General features: G+C 43.4%; 1 protein-coding gene across 2 annotated transcripts in view; it reads right to left on the bottom strand.

The window, feature by feature from the left end:
* The window catches only part of rev3l (REV3 like, DNA directed polymerase zeta catalytic subunit), a 48,570-nt gene that overhangs the window by 1,949 nt on the left and 18,867 nt on the right, over positions 1-27,754 (bottom strand). Inside the window, exons 2-30 of one of the 2 annotated variants that reach the window (XM_018743755.2) lie at positions 26,642-26,831; positions 25,255-25,329; positions 23,532-23,692; positions 20,812-20,956; positions 20,586-20,680; positions 19,466-19,570; positions 18,971-19,055; positions 16,672-16,814; positions 16,319-16,447; positions 15,867-16,095; positions 15,535-15,677; positions 11,349-15,420; positions 10,250-11,169; positions 9,868-9,956; positions 9,490-9,615; positions 9,192-9,384; positions 8,850-8,961; positions 7,524-7,639; positions 6,436-6,554; positions 6,113-6,231; positions 5,829-5,970; positions 4,762-5,006; positions 4,106-4,214; positions 3,393-3,599; positions 2,880-2,989; positions 2,683-2,797; positions 2,405-2,542; positions 1,954-2,144; positions 853-1,099 (exon numbers count right to left, since the gene is read on the bottom strand). In XM_018743755.2, the coding sequence (XP_018599271.1) occupies positions 853-1,099; positions 1,954-2,144; positions 2,405-2,542; positions 2,683-2,797; positions 2,880-2,989; positions 3,393-3,599; positions 4,106-4,214; positions 4,762-5,006; positions 5,829-5,970; positions 6,113-6,231; positions 6,436-6,554; positions 7,524-7,639; positions 8,850-8,961; positions 9,192-9,384; positions 9,490-9,615; positions 9,868-9,956; positions 10,250-11,169; positions 11,349-15,420; positions 15,535-15,677; positions 15,867-16,095; positions 16,319-16,447; positions 16,672-16,814; positions 18,971-19,055; positions 19,466-19,570; positions 20,586-20,680; positions 20,812-20,956; positions 23,532-23,692; positions 25,255-25,329; positions 26,642-26,831 (8,870 nt within the window). Of the gene's footprint in view, positions 1-852; positions 1,100-1,953; positions 2,145-2,404; positions 2,543-2,682; positions 2,798-2,879; positions 2,990-3,392; positions 3,600-4,105; positions 4,215-4,761; positions 5,007-5,828; positions 5,971-6,112; positions 6,232-6,435; positions 6,555-7,523; positions 7,640-8,849; positions 8,962-9,191; positions 9,385-9,489; positions 9,616-9,867; positions 9,957-10,249; positions 11,170-11,348; positions 15,421-15,534; positions 15,678-15,866; positions 16,096-16,318; positions 16,448-16,671; positions 16,815-18,970; positions 19,056-19,465; positions 19,571-20,585; positions 20,681-20,811; positions 20,957-23,531; positions 23,693-25,254; positions 25,330-26,641; positions 26,832-27,754 lie in introns of those variants that run through there. The other variant, XM_018743756.1, reaches the window with a different exon arrangement.

Raw genomic sequence — 27,754 nt, 5'->3', positions numbered from 1 at the left:
AGACATGACCAATGTCATGACCAAAGAAAGCTCTCAACCTTCCAACATTACATAAATATCAGCTGTGCAGTGTGTAGGTAACAGAGTAGTGGCATTGCTCAGCTTCCTCACATTAAAACAAGTCATGATTCTGCAACACATTACAGTTCACTGAGATCCTTTTTCCTATTCTGTTACAGAGAAACCTGAATTGCTCCTTTCATTACATTACTGGCTATTGCTCCACCTGACCAAAGCAGTTAAAACAGTGTAACACACAAAGTAGAATGAGATCCACTGGAAATGTGTAAAATCATTTGTTCAGCAGTGTCTTAAACGGGGGGGGGGGGGGGGGTCAGTTTCACTATCCACATAACACAGGACAAGGTAATATTACTCAGATGAAAACAACAGAAGCCACTTTGTCTTTTTGACCAGTAGGTGGCGCTGACACTACAGCAGAAAAGCATCTGGACTAAAAACAGCTGGTAGTGACTGAAAGGGGTGTGCAGAAACATTGAGGTGGAGTGTGTGAACGGCGATTTCCTTTATTTCATATTCAACACCATAAACTGATTGGTTAAACATCAAAGTAATAGTACATGCACAATTTAGTCATTATTTATTGGTTGCTTGTGATCTTTATATAAACTTCCAGTTTTACTAAGCAATTCAGGGTAAGCACTTTGCTTAGGGTACAACAGGTTTAGCAGGGAATGGGACTCAAACTAGCAGCCTCCAGGTTACAAGTCCATGTCTTTAGCCACTACTCTCACTGGCATGGTTAGTAAGCAAGATTAGTCTCTAGCATGAAGGATGACAGGTGCCCCAAAAAAAGCCTGCCCCACTCCCAAAACCCCACCCGATACTCACACGAGGCAGCTCGTGGTACCAGCTGAATACATCCACTCCAATGAGAGCAAAGATGCGGCTGAGAGGGGGCAGGATCTGCTTGGTGATGTAGTAGGTGGCGTTGAGGCGCATGCTAGGATCCCGCAGCACCTCTAGGGGACGTCGCACCAGCTGGATGAGCGGCACACCTGGCATGCCACACACGACCACATAGGGCACCCGCTCACCAACCCGGGGCTCTGAGCGCCGGTCATATGCCAGCATGCGCCTGGCGAGATCAGAAGGTCATGCATGAGCCCTGGGTAGCATCTTAAGACTGGTTGCTATTAAGAATAATAATACATTATAAATTCCTTAAATATTCCACCAATCACTGTAAAACATACAATATTTATAGGTAACTATGTTGAAATTCAAAGGTATAAAGCAAATGGGTCTCCAACTAAACTGCCACATACCGTTCAGGAAAAATAGAGTATAACTATAGCCCTGAAAATCAGATTTTTCTCCCCATTAATGGCAGTGTTGCTAAGCAACTGTTTCAGGTACAGTGAAGCCAAAAGCAGAGTCTGCAGACAAAGGCCATTGTGGAAATTCAAGAGTGGATTTACACTGACAGTCAACAAAAATGTCATTTAAAATGTCTCTCTCAAATGCACAAGCCCCTAATAAAAAAAAAAAAAAAAAAAAAAAAAAAAAAAAAAACAACAAAATGAGATCAATTTAAACTTAGAAGTTGAATTTGAATATTACAACATGCAAGAAGGAACAGGAAGCTCATCTGGTTTCATTTACAGTTTCCCATGTTCAAAAGGCAGACCTGAGCTTGGGGATCAAGAAGGTGCTGAAAACAGAGTGGCAGGAGGGGTTAAATCTAAGCATGGTATTGGGAGGTGGTAAATTACAGGAAGGGTATCAGTAGGAGTAGCTGCAACACAAAGTTGGTTTCATTAGGAAGGACAAAATCAATCTGCTATGAGGGAGAGGGGCTAAATGATGCTGAGAGTAAGGGGGGGGAGATCTCTAGGAGAGACTGTACTGTTGGGAGGTGCCACATCTCTAGGATGAGCTACATCAGATGCTAGAAGTTACTAGGAGGAATTATATCTCTAGCTATGATACCTGGTGATCTCCAGAGCTGGGACACAGGCGCCAGGCCGATAGGAGCCACTGCCCCGGTACTCCTTAGCAAAGGTGAGGTCCTGCATGCTGGCTTTGGCCTCCAGGATCTTCATGCACTGTCGCTGAACATACTGCTTCACCTGGCTTATGTCACGTGTATCAAATAGCAGCTTGATGGAACGCTCCAAGATCTAGGGAAGAGAGTGGAGAAACCATGAGGTGTCAATCACCCTTTCTCTACAGACAGCTACCAAGCCTTGAATGTGGCCATATTTTCAGCGATGGGGGTATGTTCTGACATTCTAGCCTACTTGAACCATTTAGTCATTTTTCTTCTGTCTGGAAAATATAAGGGAACTGGACATGCCTCACTGAGCAATGGCTGAGCACGTGCCAGCAAAATCCTGCGTGAGCATCAAGTGCATGTGTCGACTAAAATTCTGCCAGTTACCTTGGAAACAGCGGGGCAGTTGTCTCTGCGCACTGTCTCAATCCCTTTAGCGTCAAACACAGGGTCCTTCTGGTCCAGGCTCTCATACATGTAGCCCACATAGCGCTTCTTTGTCTGAAGAATGCAGGGCAGGTAGACCTGGAGAAGGCCATGTGTGCACACGCACATGCGGACAAAGAGATAAACCCAGAGTAAACAGAAAGACAGCAACTACCCAACAGATCAGAACAGTTGAATACACTGATCTCGCCAAATGCCTGGCACCAGGGGATCCCCACCTTCTCAAACTTGAGCTTGACAGGTTTGGGGTTGGTGGCGGTCACGGCCTCGGCGATCTCGTTCCCAATCTTAAAGGCCTGCTCCTTGGTGGCTCCTTTGAGTAGTACAAACATGCTGTTGGACACAAAGGGGGAAATATCAGTAGAAAGCTGTAATCTGCTGGCACGCGTCTACTGTGGGACAGGCTCTTGCTCACCTGTCCGTGTCACCATACACAACGTGGGCTCCCCACTTCTTGGTGTCGTTGACCAGCTTGATGGCCCTTTCTAGGGTCTCTCTGGCTTTGTGGACAATACTGTCACCAACCTACAGATGACAGCAATACACACATGCTGATTGGAGGAAAGCGATGGCAAATGAGTACATATAATCATAATATACATTGAAAAGCATTAAAAACATAACACTTGTTACTCCTTGAAGTTTTTGAGAGTAAGTGACATTTCATTTTAAATAGAAGAAATGTAATGACTGAGTTGCTCTTCTGGTAAATGTGGTTCTTTTGACTCCTGCATCTCAGTCCAGTCTGACAGCGTATGGTGTCACCGACCATCTGTGACAGAGTGGTAACCACAGCCGAAGAACATGAGGCATTGCAGGAGAAGAGGAAGGAGAAACCAGATGCTACATAACACCTCTGCTGGACTCACTTCATGATTCAGGCTGTTTAGGCACAGCTGAGAACGACAGGCACTTCCCCGACACTCACCTCCACACTGGGCATGCGGCCAGAGAAGCTGGCGGACGTGTACCCAAAGATGACGTTGGCAATGAGTTTGAGACCCAGCTGCCTGGCATCCAACAGGCGTGTGAGGACCTTATCGTGTTTATAGAGCTTCATGGACTGCTTGACCATTATGCGGGTCTTCAGGATCTCTTCCAGCATGCTGGGAAGCACACCCTTTCGGACAGATGGCTTTGGGGGGGAGGGGGGCGGGGTTTAATCAGCAACAGACAGATATCAAGACATAATGACAAAAATGTCAATTTCACATCAAAACATCCCATATCTGCTCTGAAAGTTTTTATTAATGAAGATGAGATCCCAATTATACACACCTCCTCATTTGGAATGGTCTGGGAATCAAGTACAGATGGTCCCCGATTTACGATGGGGTTACATTCCCTGAAACCCATCATAAGCTGAAAATATTGTAAGTCAAAATTGCATTTAATACACCTAATACACACCTCTGTGTGACAGAATGGGAAATGCGGATTGCTGTCACTGCCCAGCATCGCGAGAGAGTATCGCTCGAGAAAAAAATAAAATAAATCAAAATTCAAAGTATGGTTTCTACTGAATGTCTATTGCCAGCTCACCACCGTAAAATTGAAAAAAATCACAAGTCGAACCATCGTAAATTGGGGACCACCTGTACTACAATAGTAGAAAAGTTAATGACATCAGGGCTGCTTTACCTTGACAAAGGCAATGCCGTTGGGAGAGACTGTAACGTCGCCACGCAGCTGGTACAGAAGCTCGGGGGGGACTCTCAACGAGGTGCAGCCAAACTTGAACTCGTCATGCCTGGAAGATGGACAGAAAGGCCACTTATTACATTTCTCATCACACTGCGATGCAGGAGCCGATCCACATTAAACACCACTTATTCAAGGCACTCATTCACACACAGGCCAGACCTGAGGCGACGGAGCATTCAACAGCGTGACACAAGGTCACTTCCAATTTCTTAGCACTAATTTTCAAACAACTCCCAAAACTTTCTACACTATGACTAGAGATGTGTCATTAAACACTGACCATTCTGAACATGTCTTTATAATTACTCTTCTGCACAGACCAGTTCTGACTTGACTGTATCTCACACACACACACACACACACACACACACACACACACACACACACACACACACACACACACACACACACACTTTCTGAACCGCTTGTCCCATACGGGGTCGCGGGGAACCGGAGCCTACATGGGGATGAAATTCATAAGAATTGCCTATGTGCTAATGTTCAAGCATATGGGCCCTGGCCTGGGACAGAGGGTCCTTGAGTAGTGCAGGAGATGGTGGCAGTCGGCACAACAAGGGGTCAAAAGTCCTTACGTGCCAAGGCTCTCCACGTGCCCCAGGCAGGTGGAATAGCAGTAGTTGTAGGCGATGACAATGGAGGGGTAGAGTGACTGGAAGTCCAGCACCACCACTGAGTTGCTGTAGAAGCGTGACTCAGGTTCCATGATCAGGGGGATGCACTGGGGTGCCCTCTGCTGGACCCGCTGCTGTGTGCTTGGCGTTACTGCAATGTAGTTCAAGGGCTTGGCTATCCGCAACATCATGGATTCTACACGATACTGAAGAGAGGGGTGAGATCAAACATTATTGACCAAAAAATGTCTACTCCATACTAACTAACTCTAAAACAAAGTAAGCAATGTCAGGCTTTAAATAGGATCCACAGATATTGTGCATTGTTAAAAATAATCTTACACTCAAAATCATTTATCTTTACTCATTTAGCTGATGCTTTTCTCTAAAGCAATTTACAATGTTAAGCTACTGACAATTATTTACCCATTTATACAGCTGGGTAATTTTACTTGTGCAAGGGTACTACAGTTTGAGGTTGGAATTGAACCTGCGACCTTTGGGTCCAAGGCAGCAGCTCTAACTTTTACTCTACTAGCTGTGTCATTTAATCCACTTACATTCTTTATTATTTAAATAAAACACTTCTAATGGCATCAATTTTGTCCACTGACAGAGAAGACCAAATTTTTAATAGTACCCCAACACAAACAACAACAACTAAAAAAAAAGTAATCAGGCCTCAGAAACACACATCACATTCTGACCTTGTTACGTCTGGATGAAGATCTGATTACATCACCTATTATACATCAAAGGAGAATTGACAGGTTCCAACTCATCTAAGACCAGACCTAACTAAAAGACAAAAAACTGCTCACAGTTATCCCAGACCTGGTGCGAGCAGCCAGTACCTGACCTCACTGGCAGACCCCTAGGCTACTACATCATTATGTACAAGAACACCCTGAATGTACACCCAAATTCTGGGTAAATGACAAATTCATTCAATCTGGAAACAATGATTTCCAAAAGTCTTGATTTCAGATATGTGCATTGTTTTTTTTGCTTTTGCATGTAGGTCTGACCTGCGACCCCCTGGTCAACACATGGTAGAACTGGATCCCAAAGACGCGAGCCAACTCGCTGGTCCTGCCAATGATGTCCTGCTGCTGGAGCATCTGCATGGTTCCACAAACCCGAGCAATATAGTGGTCAACCACCTTCCATCTGCAACAGTGAGACAAACATCAGCAATGGAGGAGGAGGAGGAGAGAGAGAGTGTGTGTGTGTGTGTGTGTGTGTGTGTGTGTGTGTGTGTGTGTGTGTGTGTGTGTGTGTGTGTGTGTGTGTGTGTGTGGACGAGACGTACCTGTACAAGTCCGTGCTGTGGTCAAACCAGTCCGAGAGTGTGCGTGGGCTGAACAGCGGGAATCTCTGATGCAGGACGTGGAAAGCCACATTTTCAAAGCTGTAATTATTCAAAGTTACCTGGGGAGAAAAAAAGAAAAGAAACAAGCAATTACATCCAGTTTCCTAATGACTTATTCAAAAGCTACAAGCGCAAACCCTTCATCTTTGCGAGTTTAGATACTTGCAAAAAGCCTATGCTAAATTCCCCAGATTATCCAAGATCAATATTCTCCAACAGTGCAGGCACAAGCTATGAGCAAAGTTCATGCTGAGGGCAGCTACCTCTGTCTTCATCACTCTCCACATGTTGATAGTGATGCGACCAACAATGTTGATCTCTGTCATAGTGTCAGAGCCGTACTCGTCTCGCTCAGCAGAGAATCGATTCTCCTTCAAGTCACCTGTTGTACAAGGACATGTGTTACACCAGACAAACACCACAGTATAGGAACAGAGACAGCCAGCATCCAGAAGTAGAGATGGAAGCTTTCACACCCATTAACACTGCCTTTTCCTGTCATGTCTGGTCTCAGCCTGTCTATTAAAAGTCATAATCTGCCTGTTTCATTTTATTGCCAACTGTCTTGAGCAACATTGTTTACTAACGGATTCCTTATTATTTCTGTTACTGTTCTCTAATCTTATTTATTAAATTTCTTGATCTGTCACACCACTTCTTCCTTTTCTCTTCCTGCAGGAAATCAATAGGCTTTAAAAATACAGTTTAAAGATTAAATGTAGATATCGTATTGCTGCCCTGAATTGGACTGGTATCGCATCTATGGTGTAACCTGCCATACCTTACACCCTACACTTCCTGGATAGACTCTGGTCATTGTGACCCTGAACTGGACACATGGTTTAATGAATGGATATTTTAAAGACTAAGAGACTTTATGTAAAGATTAAGAGACAGTTGTTAAAATCTACCATGACACAAACTTACATTTAAACCAGACTACTGCAGACCTGCAAAGAAGCAATGGATGGGGATTCTGTTGGCTGTTATGCATGTTGCGGCAGCTGCTGAGTGTTTGTTTGACAATGCAACGAAGGCCATTTCTACAGGCATTCCCACTTGTTGCTGAGGAAGTGCTTTTTGGCAAAGATCATGTGTCTCACACACTGGCACACAAGTCTTTAGCACATGCACACCTAGACAACTGAAAAGCACGTGCCTGCTTATATGTTGAGTGCCGACTGGTGGTGGTTTGATACTGTTTTCCTTTAAGTGGACTGAAAAGTCTTTTTTTTTTTGCAGGAAACAACTATCAATCACAGGCCCCTGCAGGCAACGTCACACAGTCAATGCAGGCTACTGCTGTCTGAGCGTCCTCCCAACACCATGCAGCCTAGCGATGCTGTCTCACCTGGCACTCGTGACAGCTGCTGGCACAGGTCCACTTCCAAAGCCGATGCTCGTTGCAGGAGGTAGCCCCACGAGCGCATCTGCACTTCATATCCAACAAGGATGTCTGGATCAAACCTGCCAGAAGAGAAAACAACTTCATTGTCTTAAGGGTTGACCATAAAAGCACTCTTTTTGCATTTTCTGTTCTGAACATGATACTTCAACACCAAAAATGAACTGATTAATCAACCACACAAGTGGGCACTTTTACCAGTTTTATTAAAAGTACCAGATATACACACACACACACACACACACACACACACACACACACACACACACACACACACACACACACACACACACACACACACATTTTCAGAACCGCTTGTCCCATACGGGGTCATGGGGAACCGGAGCCTACCCGGCAACACAGGGCGTAAGGCCGGAGGGGGAAGGGGACACACCCAGGACGGGACGCCAGTCCGCCGCAAGGCACCCCAAGCGGGATTCGAACCCCAGACCCACTGGAGAGCAGGACTGTGGTCCAACCCACTGCGCCACCGCACCCCCTCCAGATACAATGTTTCAATTATTATAATTTATTCATTTAGTGTGAGATGATGGGCAGTGGTTCCCAGGCAGGAGGTAGAAAGAAACAAGATGGACAACTGCCAACGTGGACTGATGACTAATAGCTGTTGCCAAAGGGAGACAATTAACATAGACTTTAAAGCAGCTGGCCTGAGAAGTCGGGGACAGACTTGACATAGAGGGAGGAAGAGGGCACCCTAGAGGCGGCCAGTGTTTTAATGTTATTTTTTTGGGGGGGTTGCTTTTGCCTGGTTCTGTTCCACAGTTGGTTGTTAGCAATTTCTGTCTTAACAGGGCCTGTCACCAAATTTCAGTTTATAAATAAAACCCTTTTTGCATGAGACACCTGTCATCTTTGGCCTCTGCCCTGCCTACATGGCACCTTGTTAGGGTTCTAAACAGAGCTGATGAAAATTATTTATCTATTTATAGATCAGAGTATTTTTATTGTACCAATTCAGGGTAAGCACTTTGATGAAGGGTACTACAGCAGGTGCAAGGATTTGAACCTTGGATTTCTGATTGCAAAGCAACGGCTCTAAACACTACGCCACCTACTGCCTACAAGTTTTTCCTCTTTCTGCCACTAGATGACTCCCCTTAATTGCTTTTGCCTTGAATCAAGCAACACTATTGGCCACGTCATCTAAACGGCAAATGCTCCACATCCACCATAAAAACTATACACAGAGAAATTCAAGCAGTTCTCTCATATCGTTGGTGAAAACAAAACAAAAAAATGAAAGTGTACCTCCTCATGATGTTAGTAACTTCCTGAAAAAGCTCCTTCTCGTTGACAGTGTACGTGACCTGGAGGCCGGATATTCCTGACCTCACTAGCAGAGGTGCAGTGCTTCTGGAACCTTGAGAGACACACCAATAAGTTTTCTTTCCCAACCTTGTTCTCCACATATCCAAAAGATGGCTGCCAAATAACTACTACTTACAAAAGCAGTAAATGATTTGCACGACAGGTCTGTGAAAGCTGTGTATTGTAGCATCTTAGAAATCAACTCATCCTCAACCCCCAATTTCTACACTAACTTCATGGTCACAGTCTCAAAAGTAGACGCAAAAGATAGTTCCTGTTCACCTTGACTTGAGCTGTGGTAGTCCTTGTCAACCACAATGGCACCAATCAGCTGTGTCTTCTCAGAGTCGGTCAGAAGCGCATCAGAACTGAGGCAGTAGAATAAGGCACACACAGGGTCAAACTCTGGGTCAGGCTCCAGGTCCCGGCGAGTCCGAGTGTGGAGTTCCATGCTCATCACGGTCAGGTATTGCACCTGCGGGATGCGGGGAGAGAGTCACAAAAAGATTGCATTCTGCCCAAACCCCAGTAAGACATACAACCTCTGCTCACAGTATTTGTGCCAAGTGGCTGAACTCACTTCATGTAGTGCTTTTGCGTCCTGGAGATTCTGCATGCTCACTTTGAAACCATAGGAGTTGCTAATGGATGGACCTTCAATCTCTGAGTTTTCTATCTTTGGAACATTCAAAGATGCAAACTGATTCTGGAGAAACAGAAGGAAACCATAAGTCCATAGGCCTATTGAGGATTCATACCTTTTAGCAGCCATTAGCACTCACTGACTTCACAGTACTGCAGGACAAAGATGACTAAGAATCAATAACTGTTGTTATAACATAACATCAAAAATCTGGTATGGGTTGGAAATGTGACAATTTCCATTTACCACAGAAACAGAATAGTTTTCAAAATGTTCCTAAGTTACAGATGTGCGAATCATTGTCTTTGGTCTGACCTTCATCTGGGTAGCAAGGAGCACCCTTCTCAGTGTATGAGCAGAACCTCCTCGGCGCTGCTGTATTCTCTGCGATCTGGACTCTACATCTAAGAAGGGGGCCATGCAAAGTCATTTTAGGGTCTAAGGAGCAAGAAGGTTGTGGGTGGCAGTGCACCATTCAGGGGGATAAAACAAAGTGTGGATTTTTTCAAATTGAACTTCATTCAATAAATTACCATTACAGAGTAACAATTTTTGGGCACTTGATTAGCTGATCATAAAGTCTTAATGGCAGTCATAAATATTTCACCCTTTTAGGTAAAAACAGTGAAATTTCTCCCTCCCTCTAATTAACAAGACTAGTGGAGAGCGAGCTTCTCATAACAGAGAAAGACATTACCTTCAATGATGGGAGTGCTGCAGTCTGGCTCTGAGTCACCCTTACTCCTCCACCTCCGGCTAACTGGGGTGCTGTGGAGCAGGATGGAGCTGATTTTGTCCCCACTTTGGACTGTGGGAGAGAATGGGGACGGACAGAGGAAGTCCTTGTCCTGCCTAATTTCAGGTGAAGCACAGAGTGGATCATTGGAGCCAGAAATCCTGCGCAGCACCAGTTCTGGCACCAACCCTCTTTCCTCCTCATCCAAACACTCAGACTTGGGGGAAGACAAAGCAGGTTGTTGCCAGGGTGGAAGGACAGGTGAGTCTGGAGAACTTGATTTGCCCACATACTCTACACCATCTGCCTCCACTGCAGCTCTGCTTGACCTGAAACCAACGGAACTGTGCTGAGATTCTGCCCTCTCTAGAGAGGAGATTTTGAGGCAAAGATCCAGTTTCTTCTTCTTGAAAGGCTGAGAACTGGTGACTTTCTCTGATTCCCCAAGAGGGTCTTCTGACTTTTGAACAATGGGTGATAATTCTTCATACTTCTGTTCTGAAATTATAGCCTCATCTGTGCAGCAATCTTGATCTTGATTTGTAAGGATGTTCTCTCGAACAATGACAGCCCTCTCTTTCTGAAGGCGCTCAAACTCCTTCCTGGCCTTAAGCCACAACTGTACCTTGTTCCGGCTAGGTGCACTCTTGCAGGGTAGCAACACTACCTTCTTATCTCCAACTGAATCTGAGCTTGGATCAGCTTGGATCTTGGTAGACTCCAACGTTCTAGGTCCATATGTTGACGGAGAGCCTGGACAAGTCATGGCAGAAAAAGCAGTCTTCCAAAACTGCAGGCCCTCCTGAGAAAATTCCCCATTAAACTCTGCAAGCTCCCTTGTTAGCCTGGTTTCAACTGTTAGCTTCCGTCCACCAATCTCCCTAGAACATTATAAGGGAAACAGAAAATCAAGGTAAGTTCTTGATAAAGACAAATAATACAAGGACTTGATCTTACTGTTTGAATGTTTGACTTCCGGGTAAAAATGTTTTACAAAGACAGGGAAATATAAGGCCTAATATATTCTACACACTGCCATTAGAGTAAATAAGATTAATACCTGACTTTTTTAGGGGCATCAGAAGGATCACTGCAGTAGGGCTCCTGGTATGTGGCTTCAGAGAGGTCCAAATCTATCAAAGTGGAAAGAATTTCATCCCGACTAGGAGGTGACATTAGGGGCTTCAGAATGTGGGCACCTCCACCAGTACTCCTTAAACACTGACTGGTATGTTTCACATGTGATAATGAACTGACTGACCTCGGAGAGCTGCTAGGGGTTGTTAATGTGTCATTCCCTTCCATAAGGTCCCCAGCAGAAGATCCAAGAATATCTGCAAAAGCTGTGGATTTTAGTGACAGTGGCAGGAAGGGGTCAAAGGCCAGCAGCAAGTCTCTCCTCTCACAATGAAATCCTTGAAAGTGACTTACGCCATGTATTTTGGATCCCCATTCCCTACTCCTCATGAACCTGGCAGAAACTATTTCCTGACCACTTTCTGGATCCAGCAAAGGTGCTGATAAATGAGTTGGGAATCCCTCTTTGTTTTCCACTGATTTGTCAAAGAGGTCAGGACTGAGCGACCCCATTTTGTGCCACTCTGATCCGTGTTGGAACTCCTCCCCAACACCCGATATTTGCTCAGGCATGCTCTCAAAGTCCAGGCCCAGAGCCGGAACTGGATCTTGGGTCACGTCACTAAGGAACTTTTGAGGCAGGTTTTTATCTGCTAACATGAACTGGTTGCCCATGTAAAGACCACAAAATTCAGTTTGCCCAATTGTGTTGATGTCAAAGTTATAGTTATGTGGGAGTTCAGGAGATAAGCTATCTTCAAATGAATAACAGCTGTCAAAACCAGGGTCTGAGAGGAAAGCTGGGCTGTCATCTGACAGGTGTGGCTCAATCTTCACAGGCTCCTCCTGCATCGTATTTTTGCCTTTCCTGCACCTGGGTTTCTTTTCCTTTGGAATTTGCATCTTAGACGCTCTAGGCTTTCGGGGTGTGGAAGAGGGGGTTCGTTTAGCTTTTGCTGGCTTATCCACAGAGTTCGGCACCTTGTCAGTCAACTCAGCTGTAGCTGGCTGGGCTTCAGACTGTATTCCCTCAAGTACTTTCTGTTGCCTTTTCTGTAGAAGTTCTTTCAGGACGGCAAGTCCAGAAGGTGTCTTAGGAAGAAGCATTCTCTCACCATTCCTGGAGGGTGGCAGGGGTGAGGAGTCTTTGGCAGTTTCTTCAGTATTCTCTGATTTAGACTTGGGGCAGGTCTTTATTTTAGGGGGCACTAACGATAGAGCTGCTGCAGCAGCATCTATGTTTTCCTTCTTTTTTGAAGGACGCCGCTTATTCTTTCCTAAAGCTTTTCCCTGTGAGGATGTTTGGCCCTCTTCAAAACTCAAAGGCAGCACATTGGAAAACTCTGTCTTGATTTCAGAATTCTTTATGGGACTACACCCCTGCTGTGAACTCAAGTTTAAACTTTGAGTCTGAACATCTGAACTAGACCTACTATATGTGATGACTGAATATGGGAGGCCAGTACTCTTAAAAGCTGGTGACAAGTTGTGATCATGTAATTTTCCGTCTCTGGAAGGCTTTACTGTCCTCGGATCAGGAACTGTAGATGCCAGAGTGCAGTCAGAACTGTCCACGCTACCTCCCTCATGAATGACCCCCTGCTGCAAATAAACAGTTTCCTTTATGTCAGAGATAGAAGTCTCACAGGTCTCTGATTTTAACTCCAAGTCTTTTGTCAATGACTGACTTTTGGAAACACCCTGGGGACATAGATCATCTGCCCTTTCTATCTTGGATGTTGTCTGCTGCAAAGAAGGTAGATCCCCAGCAGTCCCTGTTGTTGGAGGTAGGTCATCCTCTGGAAACAGGACTTGAGAACTGTCCCATTGATCCCTTGGAAGTGAATCACTTGTACCATGTACCAGCTTTTTCTTACGAGGCTTTCTAGTTTTTTGGGGAGCTGTAATTTTGTCACTATGGCTTTTGTCTTGTGTGCCATCTGGTTTTTGCTTTTTTCTCCTCTGTGCCCCAGCACTGCTTTTCCTTCTCACATTCTCCTTTTTGGCAGGTTGCTGCTCTACATTCTTCTTTGCAGCCTTGCCTCTTCTCCTTTTAGGGCTGTTGGAAGTCAACTTTCTGCCTCGCCCTCTGTTTCGAAATTGTCTACCAAAAACTTCTGCACTGGTTTCCTGGCATGCAGAGGTAAGACATGGATCGTTTAATGGGTTTATCAATTGAGTATCAGGAGCTGTGTCTGCTTGAGGATCACTAGGAGACCAACAACGAGGAGGCGAAGAATCTGTGGGACTGGAAGCTCTCTCAGACAAGTAACCTAATTCCACCATCACATCAGTGTAGTCAGTAAAACAATCATCAATGTACTCATTGTAAAATGGTGATGGAGGGGGTAGGGTAGGAAGAGTCAACAGCTTTTTCCTACCTTTAGTCTTTTTTACCCTAAAAGCCTTGTCTTTTTCTTTTTGAGAGTAACTCACAGGTTTTTTTGGTGTAGAGCTAATCTTCGTTTTCCGCTTTGGATGTTTCTTTCCCTTTGGCTCACACAATGGATATTTGACTGCAGTTGACTGTGGAACCTTGGGCCAAAAATCTTTTAGTGGTGCTAACCGTTTGTATTCCTCTAACCTGTCTGGTGTCAACAGTACCCGATGTTCTTCAGGATTTACTTTGGACATCTTTACCAACATGTTTTTCCGACCTTTGAATCTATTAATAATAATGTACTTAATGATAATCGGTGGCTCCTTTTTTGAGATCCTTCTCCGTTTTTGATATTTGTACTCATGGCTACTGAGCACATAGTTATCTTTGAGGGAATCTCGGAGGGCAAGGCTGGTTTTTATCTGGTGAGAACTTCCAGGTGGCTCGCCATCTTCACTATCATAGCTCATCTTACGCTTTGCTCTTAAAGTGTATTTACTACCATGAGAACCTAAGGGCTTGTTAAGGGATGCCTTAGCAGGTTGATCAGATGGTGGGGCAAGCCTGTCCTCAACAGAAGCTTCAGAAGCAGCAACATGACCACCAGGAATTTCTTCCAGGGGCTCCAAGGGTCCTACTGGAAGCTTGTTGGACACTTCACCCTTCTCAGCAGCATTTGTTGCTGACAGTTTGGCTGTACCATCCTGACTCTCAGAAAATGCACTTTGCAAAGTACTCATCCTAGACTTCTGGTTTGTTGTGCCAGCTTTCCTCTTACCCAGTTTCAGCCTGGATCTTCTGCGCTCTGGCTCGAGTTTTCTGGTGTCAACCAGTCCTTTGTTCAAGCCCTTTTTGGCAGGGCGACTGAGACAGTTGGAAAGGATTACACTAGGGAAAAACTTGTAATGTGCCTCCTGTTGACCTATTATTGTCCTCTCTGTCTTGTTCTCCTGATAGTCCTCGTACCTGATCTTAAGCTCCCCCATATCTCCCTCTTCACTACTCTTTCCTGTCTCACTCTCCTGGGGGGCAATGGGATCTACCTCATCTGCAGGGTTCTGACATGGGTTTATACCTTGCAGAAGTGGACTTTTGGTATCCTTCATAGCAAATTCTGCATCAGTCTTAGCAGGGCAATTTCTAAGCTGGGAATAGCACAAGGAGAAACTCCTGTGGTTCTGCAAAATGGCGATATGATTCTTCTCCACATTTTTGATACTGCTATACTTCCTCCTACTTTGGGTGATCTTGCCATTTCCAAAAGTCAGGCCATCTGGATCTGACTTGTTCTTTTCATAAGAGTACAAAGGAAGAACATCCATCTTCTCAGCACTGATCTGTGAGATTTCAGGCTTGCTTGCAACACTGAAAGGGATAGGATGTTTTACAGGTTGTATGTAAGGGCTCTCCTTGTTCATCTTGTACCCAGTAGAGTCTGATTTGCTTTCCTGGGTAATGGAGCTTTTCGAATGAAAGTGCTTTTCTGCAGGTTCCTCAGTATCTAGCGAAAGGGTCTGCCTATGCTCTGGGTGTTTGCACTCCAGTAGGACGTTGGCTGAGGACGGGGGCTCCAGGTGAACTGTTTCAGTTGGGAACAGATTCCTTTTGCTCAGGATTTTGTCAGAGACTGTAAGAGATGAATGGGTTCTGGAGCCTTTATCATTTAGTGACGTATCTAAGGGAAGAAGAACAAACAAATATTCTACTTAAGAGAAATGGTTCATGGAGGTCATGAAGAAAATAAAAAAGATAATCCTTCATGCCAGAAGCAATAATGTAGCAAACTAACCACTATTTTCATCTGCAGCTCCGTCTAGCTGTGGTATAGACAAGTTGGCGAAGAGGGAATTATTCCCACTCCAGTCCATGTCTTCGTCTGAAGACTCCTGCTGCTCCTCACTAGAACTTTCATTTGAGTCCTTCATTGAAAGCCTGCAGAAAATTGTGGCAGTGAAAACAAGTGAAATAAGTAAATAACCCCAAATAAATGACATAACCCACAATAAAACCACATAAAAATACTATAAACATTAATCTTCACTTGGAAAGAACACTATTTTGTCACTTGACTTGGCCATGTGGAAGTCAACAAACCATTTTAAAATTATAACCACAGAGTACCTCTTTCTTGCCAAGTGTTCCACAGGGTCGGTGTCCCATCTCTGTGACATTATCAGACTTAGTTCTGTCTCTTGCTTCTCAAGCTCAGGTCCCGCTTCCTCCTCATCGCTGTTGTACAGACAGCTTGTGCTCCATAACAGATTCTGTTGAGAGGCATTCCTCGGCATGTCAGCCTGATAGCCGTCATCCTCCAAGCCCGCCAACATGTCCACCATAGCTTCACTGTTGTCTATGGAATATAAAATCCAGAATCAATCACTAAAATGGCTGCAGTTTTGCCCAAGTTACAACTGTTTAAACATTCTCCAGTGCAGAACATACATAAAAGCACTTTAAGTTACGCATAAATGCTGCATCTGGACTTGAGGAAGAAAATCAACAATGCCCCGAAGGCCCCTCCGAGTGACAACCAAATGATGGAAATACTTCCAGAGGGCCATGTAATACTGTACCGAGAATGGGTGATTGGACAATTCTTTGGGAAAGAGGAAGGAAGGTCTGACTGTTCTCTAAGAGACTCAGGATAGCCTCTTCATCCACAATGGCCTCTTCTGTTTCCTTACTGCTGGTTTTTTTAGAATCTAAACAGAGAGTACAGAGTTGAGAGAACAATATTGTGGATTCACAAAAGAGTGATTTCACAGGCTGACAAATGACTTGGGAAAATATGAATACTTTAGGACACCTGAAGTACTTAGTCTTAAGAGTTAACAAATTAACAGAAATGCTCACATCATTATCTTTATAATGACATCAAAAAGCAGAAGTGCTCAGGTGGCCCCAGGCACAGATTCTGGTGTCCTACCTGATTGCACATCTTTGTGGACCTCCACCCGGTTGGCTGGGGTGCACTGCAAGACTTCTGGGGTCAGAAAGTCGGGATGCAGAGAGAGTTCAACAGGAAACAGCCCTGACTCATCAACACTGCCTACTGATCCTGACTGAGACCTGGTAACAAGGATAAAATGAAGGGAAAATGTCACATCATAATTACTGAGATTCATGTAGTAACAACCCAGGACTGCGTTTAATGCAATCATGCTTTTTTAAGCATTGCTTTCTTTCCTAATCAGGGGAAATGGTTACAGTATGTGCTGGGATATGAATTAGAAGCTGGCTGGCAGGCAGCCAATGGATCCTGGGTATGTTCCAGATAAATTTTAGCTACAGGCTCCATGCTTATCGATTTTCTGGACCTCCACTGGCTTCAGCATCATCGCCATTCCAAAACTGAACAAGAAATCCACCAAAATTCCAGCTACAAGTCATTCAGACCTTGGAGCTTTAATTTAAAAATTCAGTACTGCTCACCATTAATTCAAAATGTTCATGCAGAACATACCATTAAAGTGTGACAACCAAATGATGGAAATACTTCCAGAATAGCTTAGCTACTGATAGCTCCAGTGGTCTGATGTGCAAGATCCAGTGGATGCCTACAGATCCTGACATAATTAACACATTTCAGTTATGACTGTTTTCATCAGCACTGCCAGTCTGAAGCCAACCTATAATGCAGTGGGCCAGTTCTGGAATGGCAGCAGAGGAAAAGAACAAAAGGATGGAAACAGGAGATATGGTCCTTGAGTCAAAGTCACCCACACTACTTTGGCAAAAGACTCTTTGTGATGAATTGATTTCATTTTCCACCCCTTTTCTGTTGGTATCAAGCATCATAAACAAAAGCCATCTGGGTTTGATACAACTGACAAATTGAACCAACCACATCACTATTTATAACAGGTTTGCTTGAGACTTTCATGTCTGCAGCTATGTCTCCTTCTCTTAATGTAATGTATAAATTGTACTTTTGCTGAGATGTACATTGCTTTGGACAAAAGTGTCTGCTAAATGAATAAATGTAAATGTAAATTCTTTCTTCTTAAGATGTAGAATTTCAGAAAACGAAAACGGCATGGGACGTTATAGTCAGAACCCTATCATGGAATGACTTTTTTTGACATATTGCTAAGAAGAATCAGGAAACATTTATCAGAAGCTTCACTAGTCCAAATTGCTCATCGGGACTGCATGGGAACGCAAAGCACTCAGAAAAGAACTTGGTGATTAAGCATGTACTTCATGAAAACGGCAATATCACAACCAAAACAATTTATGTAAACCACAGACTGAGTCTCAAAGTTGTCACAAGGATTTCTTGGCATACTACCCATTTGAAGGTATGCAAGGGGATGGTGTGGACCCTTGTTTTATTTGGAAGTGACGGGCTGACTTCCTGATATATCAGGAACATGTGTTGTGAAGGATCTCATTTAACAGCAATTTCATTCTGAGACTGTTCTTTAGGCAGGACACCAGAGATGGGATGGAAGCAATACACTCAAGTCTTTCTATGGGTGTCTGACAGTTAAGATGCCAAGACTTGAGTTCTGATGAAGACCAAACATATATATGGTAAGACAAGGTGAAGTTCATATAAAATCAAAACCCAAACCAAGTCATCTTTGACAAAATCAGTGCAAAAACTTGTATACCTTAAATTCAGTACTTTTATAATGACAAAAACACTTAGAAAGATTTAAAATATAAAAACATACAAAGTGAATGATTCCATTTTGAGCACTTATTCAATTACGATTACAAAAATCAATCGCAGAAAGCAAAAGGTGTAATTTTATAAATAACAGTGGGGATGCACAGACACAAAATTGTCAGGATTCAGTGGTTATTAATCAGACCAATTAATTCTGCCCTTTCTAATGCTTGTTAGTAAATACCTAATAGTATGGACATAATCAAAGATAATTTAAATGGTTTCTTGAATCCATTAATTTTCACCTATATTCATTTTATTAATTTCATGGAACCTGTTTACTGAGAGGGGGGCGCAGTGGGTTGGACCGGGTCCTGCTCTCCAGTGGATCTAGGGTTCAAGTCCTGCTTGGGGTGCCTTGCGATGGACTGGCGTCCCGTCCTGGGTATGTCTCCTCCCCCTCTCCTTGCACCCTGAGTTGCCAGGTTAGGCTCTGGCTCCCCGCGACCCCATATGGGACAAGCGGTTCAGAAAGTATATATATGTGTGTGTGTGTGTGTGTGTGTGTGTGTGTGTGTGTGTGTGTGTGTGTGTGTGTGTAAGCACTTACATTAAGAACTCATGTTCCCTCAGAATGTCCTTCAACCTCTTCATGAAGATCCGTTCACTCTCTACAGAGGTGATGGAGCCCCGATCTAAAACCCCATTGAAAGAAACAAAAAATCCCATTAAAATGTGATGAGAGGCTGTACTCAGTCTCATGTAGATAAGGATATTTTAGCACTGTGTATCCTGGACATGCTGAAGATACCCATTTGGATAAAATATGAAAACTGACAGGGCAATAGTTCACTGATGTGCACAGAAACCAACAAACTGCAAATCAACATCTAGAAATCCAAACTCTTATCAATGTTGGCTCTCTTAACAACATTTTGGTGGCAGAGGACAAAAGAATTTTGTTTTTCTGCAACATTTATTTTTAATGTCATCTTTTCATCACTTCTCTGTAAGGACATCCCTTTATTTATTTAAGAGAGATCCAAACTCAATGAGGTGAATTCCTGGCATGGAATTGGGTGTTCCCCATATTTAAGTCAGCCACCTTGGGATTCTGTACTCTCAATCTGGGATGACTCGTTCTTGTCCCGTCGCCGCTGTCTCTCATCCTCCCAGATGGCCTGAAGACCTGGATTCCTCCCAATCTGATCTATGGTAGAGAACCACACAACAAAGCTCAGACCTTGGAGCACATGGAGCAAAAGTGCTCTGTACTAAGATGTAATCTTGCCAAACATACCCAGTTCATTTTCCCTCAAAACCAATCTTTATGGACCACAAAACAGTGAAAGAGTAGAGAAGATCTGATAGTCCTACATGCCTAAGAGCAGAATTAACAACAGTTCTCAATGAACAGCTTCCTGATCATCTGCTCCAAGTTGGTTTTAGATTTTCAGTACCAGGAAAATTATATCAAAAAAACATATGGTACACCATCTAGCCACTAACCCTCTACATATAATCTGTGTGACCACAGCCAAAAGGCCAATGTATGGAGAACTGCTAATCAAAACCACTATCCACAATGCACTCATTTTATTTGTTTTTGAAGAAGCAGACTTACCCAATCTTTGATGACTATATATTTTCCACAACAGACACTCTTTCAAAAGACTAACATACAACTGTATCTCTCTCTATCCCTAGATTTGCCATTATTCTCAACTCCCTGCAGAGGAATTACCTCTCAGGAAGAGAGGAGTCAACTGTCTGTGTTCTGCTTTAGACCTGAAACAGTAACATATAAGTAATGGAGTGGCAGGTGTGGTGGAGCAGGCAAAGGAAGGCAAATAGCATGGGAGCTTTGATTTGAAAGGGCCTCTCTGACATTCCTTTTAGGCTGCCTGAATGCCAGGTAATACCTGAGTTGGCTCCCTCCCTTCACACAGCCTGCAGCAGCATATCAAAATTCTCCACCCAGTCAAGAGATCACAGTAATCCTTTCCTTCATTTCTGGTACATACAAAGCCAGCCAACCAGCATCTCTCAAAGTTTTTGTGCCCCAGATCAGCATCTTCAAAGCAAAAAACTGGACTGAACTGTTGAGGTTGCAGTATAACTCCTGGATAGTAAATTAACTTAGTTTGTTTAAATAAGGCAAATCAGGGATGCCATTCCCCTGCAAAAAATGGGCCAATGGAGGGGTTAATGGGAATCACTCTTACTCTCAATCTCCAGACGGTTGAGGATGTCGGCGGCCACTGCGTCGACTTCTAGCTCGCAAGTGCTCTGCTTCTCCACCTCCTCCAAGACCAATGAACTGTAGCAGATGGAGGGAGTAAGAAAGCGAGAGAGATATACACACCAATGGATTAAGTGATATGTTGATGGAAGTAGGAAAGCACAGATATGCAGACAGAAAAAGTAGGAATGGCTCTTGAAAAATCTCACCAGGGAATGGCATCCTCCTCCCAGCGAACAAAGGTGCCCCCCAGTATGGAGTCAGAAAGCTTTATAGCGCAGGGGCTCCTCCAGTGGGTCTCGCTGGACCTCCTGCTAGGTGCCCGCTTCTCCTGGATGGGGGTTGAGGCCTCCTCTGTGGAAAAATAGAAGGTGATGTTTGTATGTGTGTGCCTGGCCACTGTCAGAAAAGATTCTCTGCACATTCTTCAAATTGGGCCCAACATATTTGTTCTTTTCAACTTCATGCTGGGGTCTATGAAACCATGAACCAAGAATGTTTCTATCAAACATAAGGGGTTATAATAATGGCTATACCTGTTCCTTCATGTAGGGGAAGAAGAAACCCAAACAGGTGGGCAACATGACATTGTCATAACTCTGTTGTGCAAGTCAATTCTATGAAATCTTTTCCTAACCACCCCAACAGAGAGGAACGTTAACCACAAAAATCTTATCTTTATCCATGGGAATTTTTTTGCCTGAACGTTTCAAAAACCTGGTTAATCTAAAAATGAGACTGCCGGCCAGTTGATTAACTCTTTTGGACCCGGCGGCCTCATGCTGGGATGAGCAGAAAACCTTGCCTATACTTGGAAGAAAGACGACCACTGAGGCATGAAATGGCAGATACCTGTCCCACCCCAGCATGGCTCAGGATTAGGGCTTCCTGGAGATCAAACAAACTTGCCCGTTAGTCTCTCCATTCACAAGCATCCAACAGGAAACGGGTGGTGTTGGCAAGAGATGAGGGAAAAGCTCCACCTTCACAACTGTGGTTGAGTGAAGGATAGAAAAGGAGTTTGTTTCTCCTGATAATGAAAGTATTTTCCACTAATCCAAACTGGTCTTTGGTCCTTGTCTCTAAAACTTCATTTATAGTCTTCAAAATGAATAACTATGGCGTGACAAATATATTATTTTGTGGGACAAGAGGACACTAACTCAGGATTTTTCAATTCAATAATCTTTATTGTTGAATTCTTTAGTTGGACTAGGTGCCAGAGAGAAGGGAACCAGAACTAGTCCTTCTCTGTCTCTTTCTCCAGCGCAAGTCCTTTTTCACTGTTGAGTAGGGGTTAAGTAGGGGAGTCATGCCAAATGGTGTTTGTTAATGATAACTAGGTATATGTGTGGGATGAAATGGTGGTAAACAGGTGTAGGTGTTGATGTGTGTGCATATGTGGTAATATGTTATTATTCATTCTTTATATGTGTATGTTCTGTATACGCTACATTACATCTGTGTGCTTTCTGGGTAGCACTAGTACCTCACAGCTTGCTAGCCGGATGTTTACAGATGGGTTTGAATCCAGCTCAGTCTTTGTGGAATTTGCATGTTCCTGTGTGGGTTTCCTCCCAAAATATAAAACAACCATTCAGGTGAACTGGTGAGCCTAAATGAGTAGAGTGCGCGTGCGTGCATGCGTGCGTGGAAGATTCAGTGTGTTAGTGAGCGACCTGTGCTTTCAAAAAGGTTCTGGACTACCACAATCGCATTGGACAAGTTGTTATTGATAATGGATGGATAAGTTTTGCTTGCATTACATTTTATCGCAGAAAGATCAGTTTTCATCCACAGTAGCAGTTTATGAAAAACAAGGAAAATACTATTAGGAAGAGGAGTGAATTTCTGGCTCCAAGTGATGGAGGAGGAACAGAGTGTACCGAAAATTAGGAAATACTCCAAATCACTCTTCCCAACATGTCTGTGGTTGAGTTTGTTCAGCAAGCTGGCAAATATCCAGGGCATTCCCAAGCTTCCACTGAACGTGTGAAGATCTGAGAGCATGATCCCCCTGCTCCCCTCCCCTGAGGGAGCCTTTCGATGAGAGAAAACACCTGACGTGTAAAGACTGGTATTGGGTGGAGATGTGCACCCCAGCCCCGTTCCTCCCTATGTTTCCACCAAAGGGGATATGAGCGGGAGGAGATGAGGGGGTGAAAAGAGACAGTGACGGTGTGAGTGCCCCAAACTGAACCTGCTTCTCAGCAGCAGAAATACGTGCCTTGGGGAGGCAGGGCAGAGCCTGAGGGAGGAGCTTTCAGGTTATAAGAGGGCTGCTGTCAGGCCCCATTAAGAAGGCAGGCAGGGAGGAAGGGTGGGAAGACAGTATGACAGGTAGCAATTGGCCATTGTCTCCTGAAGCTACTTCAAGAGCTTTTGAAAACAGCTCAAAGCTACTGTCTCCTTAAACTCCACCTAACCTCCATCATGGCCAACCAAGTCCAAATCCTCTAGAGTCGAGGAACTGAACCACATAACACTTTTATGCAGTTCTGTTTTGGAAATACAGCCTCAGGCTGATGCTAATAAGCCAAGAACACCAATCACCTTAAAAACACTGAGGGGGTCAGAAGAATTATGTTTTTTTTGATACATGAATTATTTTAAATAATTTCTTTCACATAGTTAGAAACACATCTACATGCAGAGGTGAACATATGCAAGATGAAGATACAGGGACTATAACATGTAGATCATTATTATGACTCCTTAAAAAAAAAGATGTAATTTTACAAATTGACTCCCTAACACATACTTTGAAGAAAAGCACTGCTACAGTAAATCAATAATTATTACTACAAAATGTAGCTATCATTTGGTAACAACATTTTCGAACATCACTGCAGAGACATATCCTTTGAAAAGACACACGCACGCAAAATAAGCCCCCATTCTGCCCCAGCCCATCTCTGCCTTGTCTTACCTTTCTGCCGGCTCCGGCGAAACTTGACCGCACCCAGGTTGACCAAGTTCATGCCGTAGAGGTTGTAATCGATGAACATCTGCAGCAGGTAGGGAATATGGGCTTCGTGGGGCTGATAACTCTTGTTCATGACTGCACCCCCTTGCAGCAGCTCGCAGACCCTGGACCGAACATTGGATTGTGTGACAAGGACAAGTGGAGGCAGGGGACATCTCAAAACCTGCCTCTACAGGTGGTAGACATTTTCACTTTTGTTACAATAAAGCAAAAGTAGAAAAATAAGGACAAAACACCACCTAAAAACATGTAACAAACCTAAATGTATACCTGATATTCATAGCACAAGGTTCTCACTCAGGGATTGCAAAAAACTATACTTAGAATGGTGTTCGGTGTATGTCATGAATTAAACACTGCACAGATCTTGGCTAGAGTGAGCAGCTGACTCTTGCATCTCCGGTTCTAGATAGCAGTGGGGTCTAACTGATGGCCCTTGAGACTAAAAATAGACAGCAAGCACACCAGCTTGTATCTGCACATCAAACTTGTGGGCCTCCCTATGAATAGGAAAGGAGGGTTAACACCACAGTGCATACAATGTCAGCACAAGTCTTAATTTTTACTCAACAGGAATCATAATGCTAACAAGACCATGTATGGCAGTAAGAAAAAAAAGAAACAGTACCAGACAAAAGTCTGAGTTCACCTGCACAAAATCAGACTTGCCTGGGCCAAAAAGCATAGAAACTGGATATTTCAAGAGTGGCAGTCAGTCTGATGGACCTATGAGTTAAGATCTGAAATATTTTGGTGCAACTGCTGAGTATTGTAAAAGACAGAGATGGTGAGCACATGAGTTGTGCCTGTGTGATTTCCACTGTCCAGCCGTGAGGCACAGAGGTGTCGCTTTACTGATGACAGAACTGCTGATCTTTACTAAGTCCATGGTGGTCATGATCATACATAGATTGGCAGTCACTCATTCCTCACCAAGTTAAGAACCCAAAACATACCCCAAACATATGTAAGAACTATGAAGGTAAAATGTCAATTTAAAAAAAAAAAAAAAAAAAAAAAAAAAAAAAAGGAGTCCAGCAAGTGTATTAAAACATTTGACTGATACTATAACTGATGTACTTTACTGTGCAAAAGGCACTTAGATGTTTCACAGAAATATTTGTTTTAGATGGTTATTTAATGTTTTCTGCATTAGTGTCAATGGTAAAGAGCATATTTTAGATTTCCAAGTATTCCTTTTGCAAAAAGTTACAGTATTACAGTAAGGGTTTTGTATGTCGTTAAAGAAAGTACACGTGTGTGTGCGCGCGCGCACACACACACACACACACACACACACACACACACACACACACACACACACACACTGTCTGAAACCATTTGTCCTGAGTGGGGTCATGGTGAACTGGAGCCTAACCCAGTAACCCAGGACAGGGTGCCAGTCCATCGCAGGACACCCCAAGCAGAACTCGACCCCCAGACCTGCCAGAGAGCAGGACCTTGGCCAAGCCCGCTGTGTCCCTGCTCGGGACAAGTGGTTGTTGACAATGGGTGGCTACTAAGCTTTGTAGGAAGTTTATTAATTAAGAGCATTATTTTGGAAGCATTCTCACTTTACAGCTTTTTCCCCTAACCAAGTGCGTAAAACTTTTGCACAGTACTGTAGTCTACTGCAACCCCAGGCGAAGGTGAATGTAATTTTCACCTTTTCACCATTTGTGGATTGTAGAGATAGATCTTCATGAACTGCTTCTCTTTTGCATGGTATCCATAGAAAGGCCTGCAGCAAAGGAGAGAAAAGAGAACCCAGTCAAGAAGGAGCCTGATAAAGCTGAGATGTCTCACATGAGCGTGCACTTTGACTTAAAGTCTGCCTGCATCATTCCCTGCAACACCAGTGCTGAACGGGTCTTGTCGAGGCAGGACCACTGGGAAAACTCCCTTTGCTGGTTCACTGACATTTTTCTGAAGCTGACAGATTAGTGGACATTTTCCTTTTCATTCATCAAGGGTGTGGGAATAGAGGCATGCAAAAAATACAGTATCTACATCTGTCATTGTAGGACTGAATGCAAATCATTGTATATTAAAAATCAGTAGTAAGTGATCAGTCAGTTCTTCAAAAGCTATGCTTTATTCTGTATGCAGATTAAAAAAAGCTGAATGAGGGAAGAGGTCCTAGGATTATGTGAATTCACAAGACTAACCGGAACATTTAAAACAAGAAAAAACCTCCAACTACCTTGAAGATGCTGTGCTGTGGAGATGTGTTCTATAAAATGAGGAACCTTACAAAGCTCTTCAAAACTGCAAGAAAACGTGTCCTAAACAGCTCGAAAAGAAATGCATTTATGACCTGCAAGTTCATTCTTTGTGAATAAATACTCAAACTGATTCTAAAAAAAAATATGCATCTGTGATCTCAAGGTTGTATATATGTAAAAACATAAATTTTTACTATTATCTGATTATGTATCAGTATAAAGAAAAAAATGATACATTGTTCACCAGGACAGACTGGCGTCCCGTCCTGGGTGTGTCCCCTCCCCCTCCAGTCTTACGCCCTGTGTTGCCGGGTAGGCTCTGGTTCCCCGCGACCCCGTATGGGACAAGTGGTTCAGAAGATGTGTGTGTGTGTGTGTGTGTGTGTGTGTGTGTGTTCACCAGGAATCAGATTTTATGATATAAAACATGGTACATTGTAAGGATGCTGCCTCACATTGGAATTACATAGGTTACTGTTACCACTAAACCTGAACCATACAAATACATTAAGCATTGTTGGTTTTATACCCTGTATATTGAATAAAAGCAAAAGGATAAACTTAAGCACTATACACAGGGCAACAGGCAGAGGAATGATTAGGGTTGCAGCTCTGCACTGAAAGGACATTGGCTCAAACCCCCTCTCCTGTTGTAGTACCATTAGCCCAGGTACTTTGAAATGCTCTAGTAAAGCTTACCCATATGTATAAATGAGTAAATAATTGTAAGTAGCTCAGGATACAAACCTCACATTGTGAGTCATCTCTAAGAAAATGGTTAGATAAATAACACACAATCGTGTAAAAGAAAGGATAAGCAAAACTTACATTCCTGACACCAGGATGACCTTGAAGACATGCTGCAAATTGGATGAAGGGTTTCCCATGGAGATGTTGAGTGCCCGGTCAATGCTGAATGCGACCTGCCGCAGGTAGCGATCTGGAGGCTGCCCATAGCCATCGTAGGGGACGTAGACGTAGGGGAAAATGCCATGGAGGTGCAGACAGGTCTTCTGGCCTGAAGAAAAGGAAGAAAGACAGGTTCAGATGACCAGGAACAAGACTCTGACTAGCACTGCCTCCAAACATGGTACCATGTATATCCAACAAAGGATCACAGAATATGTTAAGACAGTCATAAGAACTGTGGTTAAACTTGCTCTGCGTTCCTGCAACTTCTAGCTAAACCCCGGCTCAGTATCTCAGAAAGGAGTAAGTGTCGCACAATAAATCAGACCCAAAATCAATTGTGCAGACAGGAGCAAACAGAATTCCAACCAAAAGCGCTTATATCTATGCAGCTTGTCTTGAACAGTTGGAAAACAATTTCAAAGAAAAGATGAGGGCAAGGCATGCAGTAGCTAGAGACAAACAAGAATCTGACAGAGCAATTCTGCTCTTATAACCTAAAGAATGCTGGCTGATTTCCTGAAAAGCCCAATGATTCAAGAATGAACTCCCTTATGAGAAATTTTGTTTTAAAGGACTAAACTGAGGCAAAGTCCAAGACAGCAGAAAGAAGCACACAGCAAGTACACATTCATTTTACAATAAACAAAAAACAATGCTGAGAAGCTAGAAATCTACAGTGACAGACTTGTGAGGAATGAAGATGGGCCTCCTACAATGGAGAAGAGAAATATCCCAAAAACCGAAGAAAAATAATTTGGAATTATCCCACAAAAGTCACAATGATTATGCTCAAAAAACTGAAGTATTGCAACACTCCAAGAAACCCCTTTTACAGACATTCCTCTTCATACACGCTTTTGAAAACCATTACACTAACTCCTCAACTGGGAAACACAACTTTGACTGGAAGTCTGTTCATAATTAATTTTGAACTACAAAGCCACAATCTACAAAAGGATAAAAACAAATGTTTACGGGCTTATTTATCAATTAAGTTCTATGTTACATAAACCTATAATACAACAAAAA

This window comes from Scleropages formosus, chromosome 1, assembly GCF_900964775.1.
Source record: "Scleropages formosus chromosome 1, fSclFor1.1, whole genome shotgun sequence".
Taxonomy (NCBI): Eukaryota; Metazoa; Chordata; class Actinopteri; order Osteoglossiformes; family Osteoglossidae; genus Scleropages; species Scleropages formosus.
The sequence above is the reverse complement of the archived record's forward strand: the minus strand, read 5'-3'. Positions and strand labels throughout refer to the sequence as shown.